Consider the following 12,920-nt stretch of genomic DNA (forward strand, 5'->3'; position numbering starts at 1 on the left):
ATAGTGTTCTGTTCATGGAATGAGGCAATGAGTAAGTATGGAATTTTTAAAAGGACTCTTACGATCAGCTTGAACTTGGATAACATAGCCCAGCGTCAAGGCCATTCTCTGCGAGTCAACCGTACTCAAAATTTTGGCAGCTGCAGTGCCCAGCAAAGGCTTCCCGTTGTATAAAGTATAATATGTCAGTTCAGCTGGCTCCTTGGGTCCTGGAATACGTTGAATTTTTACCATCTTTAAGGGAAATAAATAAAGGAATCAATAAATAAGGAGAGAAAGAGAAATAAACTGTGTTCACGTTAAACCACTGCAAAACTTGCCAGGAGCTATTTGGAGGCAGTGCCCACAGGGAACTCCTTCAAGACCTCCCACAAGCACAAGCTCCATGCAAATATTCTCAGAGGATCAGAGCTTCTCCCCTTCAGAGCCCAGGCTATTAAATCAGTCTGTCAGAGAATTGACTAAAATTTTTCTTAAAAAAAAAAATTGAAACATAATCCTAAGGTAAAGCCCTACACTAAGAAAAGCATGCAGTAAAGAGGAAAGGATCAAATTTTTGGACATTACAGCCCTCTGTAAAGGGGGAATTCTTGTAATCTGTGCTAATACTGAACTCAATGGGCATATTGCAGATAAAAAACAGCCTCACTTTTCCTTTCTGTACTCATTACTCTTTTCTCCCAGGTTGATAACAAAGGAATCGTGCTTTTCCCATTTTATTCTGCAGAACACTGGCAGAATTTTTCCATTGTACCTCTACTTTTCCTGAGAGTGGAGAAAGTGTTAAACATTTCTAATGATGAGAAGAAAAAGGAGTTTTGTGATTCTTCTCCATTATGTTATGGACTAAAATTTTACAAAAGTTCACACTTTTGGCAAGTAAAATGTGTTCCTTCTTTTAAATTCTTTCAGTGGAACAATACAAAGAATTGTGTGGGCAAATGGAAAATGTAATGACTTGGGTTTATACCTTAAAACAAACAATTCTTGAAAAACATAATTTAACTTTTTTTAAAAATAATTTCAAAATAATTTTTGAAGATTGAAGAAGAAATCTTTTAATTGCCCATAGCATCAGTTGGCTTAAGTAGTGAGAAAACCAAATATGATCAGTTCAAAATACTGAATGTAAAATGTTGTAAATAAGAGAAAGATGATTAATAAATTACTCAGGTCTGAAGTCTCTACTTCATAACATGATGTGGGGCCACATGATTTGATGACTAACCCTGTATAAATAAAGGCTGATTCCTGCTTTATTTTCCAACAAAAAGGAAAAAAAGTTCTAGCTTTGAGTTACCTAGGAAACTTTTATCATGAAGAAAAAACTTGGTACTCTTCAATGTGCTGAATACGCTAAAATATGTACTTTGTACCAACCCTCATAGCAACCAGAGAGAAAATATTTATGAACACTGATTAACTAATGATGATTTCTCCAGGATGACAGGCATGCCAGCACGGCTGGCTGCAGAAAAAGGCGCAGTTAGCAATGCCAGGAAATTTCAGCCTAGAAATTTAGTTAGACATATTTTTTATAGGAGCTGAGGCAGGACACACGCAAGCAAAGCACTCCTTTTCAGCACAGGCCCAGTGAGCACCTGCACGGTGTAGCTGCCCACGGTAGTGGCACGTCTGAACCGCCTCCCCTGCTGGTGGGACATCATGAACAGCGGGGCCAGGCGCTGCTCCATCAGTCTGGCAAAGCTCTGGTTGTTCAGCCCCAGCAAGGCAATGTCAACCCCTTGGATGACTGTGGGAACGGAGAAAAAACACGTCAGCACTTCAGGCATGGTCAGGTAAAGTAACACGTGGTCTGTGGGATACTTTGGGACAGGGAGGTGCAGACTAACTTGGAAGAAAGATACCTGGACACTGTTATCATCAGTAATTCCCTGTGGAATATAACACACTTCTGTTTCAGTCCCTGCACTGCTCATCTCAGATAATATCAATGTTTTAGAGACTAAAAATCTCAAAATACCATTTCCAGGCCTTCAGTTTACCAAAATAGCTGTGGTGAGCATCTACTCTATGATCTTCAATGAAAAAATCAGGTTCAAACCTATTTGAGAGCTGCTGGATTTGTGCTTATTGCCAGATGCTCCTGTCAACCAGTTTCTATCCTGAGGACTTGAGCTCTGAAATCTGGATCTTGTTCAGTCTCAAGCAAAATTTTGAGAGCACTGAAACCTGAGTAAGCATTTCTGAACTATAGATGAAGGCATCTGAAGAATAAATGGATGCAAGATTTAAAAGACACTGGATTCTACAGTTCAAAAAAAGTGATAAGACATGCTGATTCAATTCATACATATGTATGGTTTTTCAGTATTATTTCAAGAAAGTCCTCTGGGACCACCAGGATCTTTTTGAAAACAGTTTCCATTGTCATATCAATAATAATCCATCACAGCAAGTGCACAGGGGCAAGAAATGGAGTATCAGGTTCACAGAGTCCGTACTGGGAGGAGCTGTACCACTCCCTTCAGAGGACCATAATCTCTGCATAAACTTATGTTTTATTTCAAGTTTATGAAAAGATGGAAGTAATGCCAAGTCTATTTCATGTCAGGGCCCTTTGTTCTTGCTCTCCTGAGCATTAAACAATTCCAGGTACAGACACAACCACTAGACAGGCTTTGGTGTCACTCAAGATATCTGAGGAAAAGGGTGTCTTTCTTGCCCAGTTATCATTTCTGAAATCAAAATGATTGTGCACGAGAATGTGGCACCTGTGAAATGACTTGATAAAAGAAGTATTTTGAAGCCTAAGAGCTTCAAGTGCAAGATGCAAAAATCCCTGCACCCAGATAGTCAGCAAGTCATAACAAAGTTCCTTGGTGTAACAGCTTCACCTTTGTACCTGGGTTATGTCTATGTGTCTCTTTTGATTTCAGATTTAAATCCATGTCCCAGAGTATTAAAAAAAAAAAAAAAAAAAAAAAAAAAAAAAAAAAAAAAGGTCTATTTGTGTCTCAAAACTCCCAGAAGATAATGCTGCTCTCAGAATTGTTTCAACCAAAATACCATAAATTCTGAGGTGGGTGTTGGTCACAGGAGCTGTCACTGTTCAAGATGATCAATCACTTATGCCCCAGAGTGACTGTAAGTACATTTGCCCAGCTGAAGGCAGGTTCAGTAGGCAGCCACTTATTTCTGTGTAAAATTGTTGCACCTCTGTGTTCATATAAATGAGCACTAAAAATTATTACCTGGAGTGCCTGGAGGAGGGAAGGACATTAGAAAGTACCTGTTATCACCCAGTAGTCTCTAGTTGATTCCGAGACATCAAGGTTTGGATACTCCAAAGCTTTAAAAATAGAAGATTAAATTATGTCATAATACTCCAACACCCTACACATTATGCATCCCAAAACTGCCTGCCCTGAAAGCAATCAATAAAATTGAACTATGGCCCAAGAAGACATCTAGAGTATAATTTTCAGGGTTACAATTTCTCTTCTGTCTGAAAAAGAACACCAAGTGTAAACAGAAGAAGCACTGCCATACGAAGTAGAACATACATCTAATTTTGCTAAAATACTGGCTGGGACAGAGTCTGAGAGGAAGCCCAGGAATGCCCAGAACTAAGAAGGGTAGGTAATAGGTGTTGTATTCATCTCTCCTGCTTTCTCCCCTGCAGAAAACCAGATGAGATTCCATGATGGGTCTGTGATTAGTCTGTATATAGCCCAGACCACAGTTTTAGCTTAAAATAATATGAAAATATACCAGGATCAGACTCTACATGGATTGCAAATGAGACTAAGAAAACGGTGAGCACACCTTGCAGTGTGGTGCCCTCTCACTGTGCACTGTTTATGGCATTACTACCATATGTGTCTGCATCTGTGAGAAGCTGATATTTGCTGTTGTGATGCCTTTTGTTAGCTCCCTCATCTCCAAAGTGCACCAGGCTGTAAATCTCAATGTGCTGCTAATTCATTACACAGCTCAGGGTTTGCTCAACAGATTAATACTGGGAACCTGATTCAGAAAACATCCATGCTCTGCACCTTGATAGGCTGCTACTGAGTCACCTTGATTTTTAAAGCCCAGAGTGGCTCAGAATAGTAAACACTGTAAAGGATTTGATTATGCACAGTAGCTGCTTTTGAGGAGGATTTCACAGCGCGCCCTGAGCTGTGCGTTTCCACGACAGACTGCAAAGGCTCTGGAGGAGCCACTGGAGCCTACTGGGAAATAACATGCTCGGAGAACAACCTCAATATTTGTTTGATAAACTGAGACAACTACACTGCCACATGAATAAGCATCAAACACTCTTCAAAGGAAACATTTTCCAGACACGCTATCAGTCTGGAGCCATAAACACTGTGCGTGCATTAAGTTCATGAGTTTGCAGTACAGCTGCTGCACTGGGAATAAAACCAAGAGCTCCAAAATGAAATATAAGCCATTAGTTGTTAAAGAAACACTAGCTAAAGACTTTATCAGGTCTGTTCATCATGTGTGGGGACCAGCAGAGGACTGCAGTACCACACGAGACTTGCTGTGTGACAAATGGCTTGCACAGCTCCTGACTACCAAGCATATGCCTGTACTGCCTTTGTGAGAAGCACCACAATCCTTTTCCTGTGCAACAGGCCTATTTTGGAGGCCAAACACTTGAACTGAGCACAGCCAGCATCAAAACGTCCTCCAGCTTTCTCCTTGTGCTCCTGGGTGGCCCACGAAGACATGTCCTGAACACAGGTCATCCACCACCCTTCAAAAAGGAGCCTGTCTGATGAGGAATGGGTCCGTGACCACACCCTTTATCAACAGCCTCTCTCTGCCTCCCCTTGCCTGTGGAAAGGCTTTATGGAAACACAAGCCCACCTTGAGATGTCTCTCTCACCCCATGATGCAAACTCTGATCCAAAAGTGCACCAACACAGTGCAAGAACTTACAGGGCAGTTTCACCTATTTGTTTCCAAGTATTGTAATTTGGTAGGTAATGCCTCACAAAAAGCATACAAACCTCCTTTCCCAAGGATTTGCACAGTCACCTAAGGCAGCTGTGATTCCTGACGGCCTCACAGCAGAGAAACCACTTGTCCCACAGAAAGCTCACCGTGCAAGTCACTGATGAAGTGATTGCACCATGTAATTTCTCTGCTGTTGGGATGCTTGCAAACAAAATGGACTGACCCAAAGGAAAAAAAAAAAAAAAAAAGGTAATTTGTGTTTTCCTCGGCACTCACTTTCCAAGAGTCTGTTTCTGCACTGATGTACCCAGCATGTCCCTGTCTCTTCTCACTCCCAGCAAACACAGAACTCCAGTCTGCAGAGAGCTTAATTTCACACATCATATTAACAAGCAGATTGAACAGAAATCCCCATAATCATGTGTCTTGGCCCTTTAATCATTTTAAAGAAATTAGCGAGCAGAGTCAGAGAGCACATACACCACATGGGCTGCCCACACAATTGGCTCCAGCTCTCTGTATTTCAGAGCCTTCACAGCACTGGAATGCAAAGAAAACTACTGATGCCAAAGTGCTCAGACCACGTGTAAACTGAGGATGCAACTCAGCAAATACACCAACAACTTTTTGAAATAGAAGCACAGATGGAGCTCACCCCACTACCCAAACACACAGCCTGATTCCAGCCCAGCCCCTGGGGCTGAGGATTCCCCTGAAGCAAAGGGCTTTTTTTAGCTGAAGTTAAAGTTCATTCAGTGCTGTGTTAAGTGTTCCTGAAATTAAGACTTTGGGACCTTTTGTGCTTTACTTTTCACAAAACTACAATTTTATTTTGTTCAAAACCTGGCACAGGAAAATCTTGTCATTCATGACAGAGTATTTATGTTTTTCCTTGGTTTTTTTGCCAGTGTTGCTAGCAGCCAAAATGAACACTGAACTCAGGGGAAAAAAAGTCATCTAATGTGCCTGCCCACCTTTTCTTTTAACAAGATATAGTTTAAAAACTAGCCAGAAAAACTACCTACAATCCCTGAGCTTGACAACAAAGCCAGATTCTGGTGCTGGCTAACCTTGATGCTGGGAAGCACATACTTACATTCAGCAATGGTGAGAGGTGGGTAGGTGAGGTAGAAACCCACCAGTTCAGCTGACAGCTGATTAAGAAGGTTGCTGGAAATAGTGCCATTTAGAGTTGTGCTTTGATTTCTCACTACGTAAAACAGGGTGACAGCTTGGGAGACATTGGAGGTGTTTAAAATCTGAAACAGAGGAAAAAATTAATGTGTTGCTGTTGTTCAGCTGATAAAAAAAATACAAAAAAAAAACCACACCAGGGCAGTGCAAAGAAACTGGGGGAATGTTCACCTGAAGAATGGGTCATCTACATCTCGTTCAACTTTACTTTTCTTACACTTACTAAAATGTGATACTTTAATCCCTGCTTTAGCACTTGCAGGGTTCCTGGAGGACAGCAGCAGGCAGAAAAGGCGCAGTCAGGACTGAAAATATTTCCCCCTGTTTTTACCAGGAAATGTGGGATGAGAGAGAGGATGTTTATCAGAAAAATCATCCAGTGCTTGACGCAGAGGAATTGTCCTGTTTATCTTGCTGTCTTTGCTGCCTTCCTACTGTTGGTTTATAGACCCATACATTTTCCTTATGAAATTAAGGGATAACATGTCTTTCTGTTCCTGACATCATGTGAGTGCCTGCTCTCCTCTCCACTCTAGTGCCAGGCTCTTCCTGAGCCTAAATTTCATTACTGCATTTTGAGGACCAATTCTCTTCAGCAAGTACTGGATGACATTCTCAAACACCGGGAACAAAACCCACATGTTTTCTTGGAAAACATGCCCAAGGGGAAGAGGGATGGGGTTGTGTGGCTATTGATAGGTAGGCCCGACAGCATTCATGAATGTTATTTAAATACCTCATTTTATGGTTTAGATCACCAAGTTAAAAGAAAAACCATGGTATTAAAAAAAGCATCAGAAGAGCCCAAGGTCAGACCAAAAGTCTGCCTAACCAATGTCCACTTACAAATGGCTGGAGCAGAGGGTTAGAGAATTAGCACAGGACAAGAGGAATAAATGGCTTTCAACAGTGTAGGATTATCCCACAGCTATGTCAGAGCCATAAATCATATGCCTGGGTTTAAAAAGCGTTGATACAATACCTTTGGCCAAATGTTTTTTAGATTCTCTGTATTTTTTCTCCAGTTACCTCAGAATATCTTTATCACATAGTGTGGAAAGGGATGCTTATTTTTCTTATTTAAATTTGAATAGTTCTGTGATGGGAAACTGCAAGTGACCACTCCTGATTGACTAGAGCACTCATGGCTGGAGAGCCATGGCCAATTTAATCTCTCCTTGCATGGAAGACACTTCATGCCTTTTACCCACCCTCCCTCTACTCTCCTAGGGCAGCAATGCCTTTTCTGGACTGGCTCTGTCTGCTCCAGAACTGCTCCCCAGTTTTCAATTAATCTAAAGCCCTCATGCAGTATTTATTGCACCAGTTTAGTCTTTTGCATGATACTGGAATAACTCCAGAAAAATTTATCATGAAGATTACACCCTTGAGCCTCTTACTTCCCAGCTTATATGTTGCCTCCAGGACCTCCATCCTATCTCTCATTAAATTTGCAATACCCACACAAACAGCCACTACCTTCTTCTAGGGCTCTTTCCAAAATTGCTCAGGTGCTTTGTGAGATCTGCCAGTTCCACCACAAGCAAATCAGCCACCATGAAGTTCTCTTCAATGCCACGGGTCCAGCTACTGAAAAGCTTGATAATCACTTTACCTACTGTGGTAGGCCCTCTCTAACCCCGTGCTTTGCTGCCTCTCTGAGCTCCTCCAGTTAGAACACAAACTCACAAGAAACAGCACCAAAATAACTAAGCAGAGTGCTGATGGCAAATTTTCTCCTTCTGAGGAGCACAATCCATACACAGAGTTTTATCATAAATCAAAAACATATTGTAATGATCCCAGAGGACTGTTTCTTTAGTCCTGAAGTATGGCATAGAGCATAAGAGTGTTGGCCCACTATACATATAAAGGTGTGTAAAAATCAGGCCCTTGGTGGTGAATTTGTTCCTGTGAGCGTGAAACTGAAGTGCATACCAAGAGAAAGAAATCTATTCCATCATTTCAGATCTTAAAAACAACTGTGCCTAGCAGCATCTTTATACCTGAATAGCCTCACTGAAAAGTAACGTGTCAGAATAGCAAGCTCAGTAAAAACATAAATTTGGAAGACTGTTTTTATGCTTGGAATTTCATTTATATGACTGAACTGCAAACAGGAAAACTGCAATTCATGAAAAGCAACAGCCTTCTATAAATCATGCATTTATAAGTTTTCCTGCAATGCACAGAACAATCTTACTGCAAACACAAACTTCCTTCCACGGTGGCTAGCAAAGGCACTGTGTTGGATTAAAAACATGCACATGGCAAAGAATAACCAGGAGGGTTTGGCAACAGGCACTGGCCAAGCACCCAACACTGTACCTGAACAGTTAAGTTGTTGCTGGTGTTTAGGACCTTCCTTTCAGCATCCTGAAATGCTCTCTGGAGCCGCTGTTCCATGGTTTGGACAAATTTGCATGACTGAATATTGTCTGTTTGACCCACAAACTGCAGCTCTGGAAAAAGAAAGGCATTAGCATGTGGGCAAAGTATTCTCAGCTGCAGCACCAAGAACAAAACGATTAATTTACACATTAAGCAGGTGAAAATAATGCCACTTCAGGAACTGCACTAAATTAGCCTTAATTAAGACAAAATGTAAGAATTAAATTGCATTATTAGAGCTGGTACTCTCCACAAACAAATGGAGATTGCTTCTGCAATGATATATAAGATGGTAGAGCCTGTTCACTGTGCATAGACTTGCTCAGAGCCAGGCAGTAAGCAAAGTCATTCTAAAAGACAAGTTATAATCTTAAATCTCACAGGTCATTTGGTCCAGCAAAATATACTCAGTCATAATACTGATTCTCATTCTGTTTTATATTCACTCTAGGAAAAATATACTTAACTTTAACTGCCATGAGTATGTGTATACAAACATTGTAGGCACACATGCAAGAAATGTTTTTTATCATTTAATACATCGTTTCAGAGCACTCTGTTCTCTCCTAGCTTATAGTGCCCTGCAGTTACTCTGCACTGATGCTTGCTGCCACCTCCCCTTGATGCCTTTTTGGGATTACCTAAAAACAGAGGCCAGACAAAATTAAGGGACTAAAAAGCAGTTCTATTTATTGAAGGGCCTTCAGGTATATTTTGGGCAGAGACAAAGCCCCCCAGGGGCTACACCCAAAAAAACAGATGATGGGTCACAGATTTCCCCACTTTTATAAGTTTGTTCCATTTGCATATTGGGGGTTAATCTTCCAATTACAGCTTGAGGAAGTCGTTTACCCCAAGTTTGCTCTCCCCTAACTCAATTTTGTTTATATTTCTTGAGGTCTGAGGCAGTGAGGTGTCCTTGATTTCCAGGCCTGGAGAGGAATTGTTGTGGGAGAATAGCTGACACTCTATATAGAGTTTAGAATTATGCACTAAAGATTTGCAGGATTACAAATATATGAAAAATGTAAAGCTAAAACCCTGAGGGGAAGGGAAGGGAAGGGAAGGGAAGGGAAGGGAAGGGAAGGGAAGGGAAGGGAAGGGAAGGGAAGGGAAGGGAAGGGAAGGGAAGGGAAGGGAAGGGAAGGGAAGGGAAGGGAAGGGAAGGGAAGGGAAGGGAAGGGAAGGGAAGGGAAGGGAAGGGAAGGGAAGGGAAGGGAAGGGAAGGGAAGGGAAGGGAAGGGAAGGGAAGGGAAGGGAAGGGAAGGGAAGGGAAGGGAAGGGAAGGGAAGGGAAGGGAAGGGAAGGGAAGGGAAGGGAAGGGAAGGGAAGGGAAGGGAAGGGAAGGGAAGGGAAGGGAAGGGAAGGGAAGGGAAGGGAAGGGAAGGGAAGGGAAGGGCTGCCCACAGGAAAGCAATGCCTGAACCCAGAGCAGAGCCCCAGAGAGGCCCCAGGCATGGCTCCAAGGGCACACAGCCACCCGAGGCAGGCCAGCCCTCGCTCACCTGTCTTCAGCTGGAAGTGGTAGGCGGGCAGGGGCTGCCAGGGCAGGGCCAGGGCCACCACGGCCTGCAGGTGTGGCACGTGCTGCTTCATGTCTGCCGTGGCGTTGCCGACGCCGTAGGCGAGCAGCTTCTCAGCAGCGGCAGCCGGGGTGAAAACCAGCCTGCCCCGAGTGACGTAGTAACCAACCGTGAGGTTACTCGACTGCTCCAGGATTTCCACCTGAAACACACAGGGGAGCAGGGTTTTATCATTTTGCTTGCAGTACAACCACTGTTTGGTGGGGTTTCTCGCCCTGAACATGTGTCTCTTGCAGGGTTTTTGTCCTGTAATCCCCTGTAAACCCTGTGGGATCAGTTAGTGATGTATCAGACACGGTATTAGCAAAACTGCTCAGAGAGTTTTAGGCTCAGCTTGTGCAGCATGGGCTCCGAATTGAAGGAGTGCAGAACTGCTACCACAACTACAAACCTCCAGGTTAGGCTGGGCCTTCATTCATGCACAGATACTGAGACATTTTACATATGCATGGAAAAACACAGGGAGCTTCCAGTTCCTATTCCATTCCTGAAGTTCACTGACTTTATGCAGGTTTCCATCACTGAAGGTTTGCAGACAGATTTTTTGAAAGACAAAAGTTTCCAGTCTTTGATTGGGCTGTCTCTTATCTTCTGTTCTCCTGTACTGTCCCATGAGTGGGCCCATACGAGTGGAAATAACAAACCACAAAAATGGACACAGTGCGAGTCAAAACATGAGCTGAGTTTTACCTCAACATTCTATTTTCCAAAATGTTTTAGCCCTGGAACTGGTCCTCCTCACTAAGTTTTGGCTGGTTTCCTCTCTTAGAAGAAGGCAACTCCTCTCCAGTTTGCAAAAAGGTAGGGGACTAAACCTGGCAGTTTTTATTACTGCTGCCAAGGAGCACAAAATTCCAAAACCAACTCACATCCTCCACACTTGCAGCTTGAGTGAGGAGTGAAGTCAACTTGATGACCTTTATTTTGAGAAAAATTACATTTTTCCTTCCCAGAGGCTTGGTGAGTGTGACTCCTAACAGCCTTGGACCCCACAAAGCCCACCCTGACTGCACAGGAAACCGTGTCCCAAAAAAAAAGGGCCCTGGCAGCCCACCCGAGCCCGCTCTCATACACAGCAGTGCAGAGGTTCATGCAATTTAGCTGTGAAGTGATGAACACATCACCTCACTTTTTTTTCAATAAAACATGCTTTCCCCTTGCTTGGGGTTCTTGTCCCTGTGAAATTGCACCTGTCAGGTACTGGGTTTTCAAAGCAGGGAGAGGACTGACAGCAGTGACATCCCATTTACCAGCCATGCTCTTGCCATTGAAACAGGCTGAGCACAGCAGCACTCAGCTGCCCCTGAGCAGAAATCACTCCTGAGCTGCAGGGGGAAGAGGAAACTGCTGTCAGTAGTCATTTCCCAGAGCACACTAAAAAGAAGTTTGCATTTCTCTCTTCTTCTTCGTCAAATAAACCATTAAAAGCTTTGGAGTATTCCTTATATTTTTAGAGACCAGAGTGGATGCCACCTCTGCCTGCTCTCCGTAGGAAAATCTCAGTGCTCCCCTCCAAGAGGTTTCCTGCATCCAGAGGCACCACTGGAGCTGCAGCCAGCTGTGGTTCTTAGGTGGGAGAGCTGTCTTGGTAAAGTCACTCATGGAAAGCCAAGCACGCTTACCTGAGCGCTGACGTTCTGGTTGAAAGCTTGTCTCAGCACCTGGTTGAGGCCTTTTCTCACACTCTCCCTGAAGGCATTGCTGATCATCATCCTTCTTGTGTTCAGAAACAGAACTGCGGAGCAACAGAAGCCACAGGGTGGTTTGAGATATCACCATGCCACTATTTGCTTTCTTTAATTGTTTTACATTGGGCTGGCTGTGCAGGGATCATCAAAGCAGCTTGGATTAGCAGCAGCTCCAAAGACAAGAACTGCAGGGGCTCAGCAGCTCCTGAGCTCCCTATTCATCCCATGGCAATAGCCCATTGTTTCCGTGTTTCCAGATCAAGGTCTAACAAATGCAATTTCTTTAGCAGCAACAACAAGTCTTTGCCATGCTGCCTCTCCAAGGAGGCACGAGGCCACTCCCTGCCTGAGGACAGACTGGCACAGCATTCCCAGGGGACTGAGCCAGAGCTGCACAGGCAGGCTTCACATCTTCATGGCCACAGTTACATAAAAGAAATCTGCTGCTCCACTGTTACAATTATTTTCTATTTAGGAAGCATCTGTATGCTTTCTTTAATAAACCTATCACTATCTTCATCTTTTTCTCTTATAAATTGCAGAAAGTTTTATAGCTGTGCCTGAGTACTTTCAATCATACACTGTACACAAGCTGCTTCTATCTTTAGAAATAGCTGTTGTATCATGACACTACTGATGGAGATATTTAGCAGCTAACAAACACATATTAGGTCCAAAAGCTGCTTATTTCACTGTAGCCTGTATCATGCAAGGTCACAAAGTCTTTTCTGTACCTATTCTTTGCTGTGATCTCCAAGACACACACACCCAGCTTCTGGTGCTGTGCTGCCACAAGGAGTCCATGGGCAAGGTACCTCTCTAGGCCCCTTTAGTTCAGAGTTCTTACAGCTAAAGAGAAGCTGCCCATAAAAAAACAGCCAGAGCCAGAAGTGGCAGCACAGAAAACTCAAAGTCCTCCCATTTTGAAGTGTGCAGCTCTAAATGGTAAACATAATTTTCAAATGGATCTGAAATGATAGAATTGGGTGTTCACATTAGACCAGAATTGGGTTTTTGTGCATAAACAGGGCTGAGGACCAAGGCAGGTTACTGCACTGTCCTCTTCAGCAGCACAGACCCCTTACTGCAAAGCAGGCACCAAACCATGCTGGCTTACAGGGCTGTCCCT

General features: G+C 43.2%; 1 protein-coding gene across 1 annotated transcript in view; it reads right to left on the bottom strand.

Annotated features, from left to right (window-relative positions):
- KIAA1549L (KIAA1549 like) overlaps nt 1-12,920 on the bottom strand; it is a 136,571-nt gene that overhangs the window by 56,907 nt on the left and 66,744 nt on the right. The window contains exons 4-10 of the mRNA XM_063397930.1: nt 11,726-11,838; nt 10,026-10,245; nt 8,458-8,591; nt 6,032-6,194; nt 3,254-3,313; nt 1,602-1,753; nt 63-234 (exon numbers count right to left, since the gene is read on the bottom strand). Coding sequence (XP_063254000.1) covers nt 63-234; nt 1,602-1,753; nt 3,254-3,313; nt 6,032-6,194; nt 8,458-8,591; nt 10,026-10,245; nt 11,726-11,838 — 1,014 coding nt within the window. The remainder of the gene's footprint in view (nt 1-62; nt 235-1,601; nt 1,754-3,253; nt 3,314-6,031; nt 6,195-8,457; nt 8,592-10,025; nt 10,246-11,725; nt 11,839-12,920) is intronic.

The sequence above is a fragment of the Prinia subflava genome, chromosome 5, assembly GCF_021018805.1.
Source record: "Prinia subflava isolate CZ2003 ecotype Zambia chromosome 5, Cam_Psub_1.2, whole genome shotgun sequence".
Taxonomy (NCBI): Eukaryota; Metazoa; Chordata; class Aves; order Passeriformes; family Cisticolidae; genus Prinia; species Prinia subflava.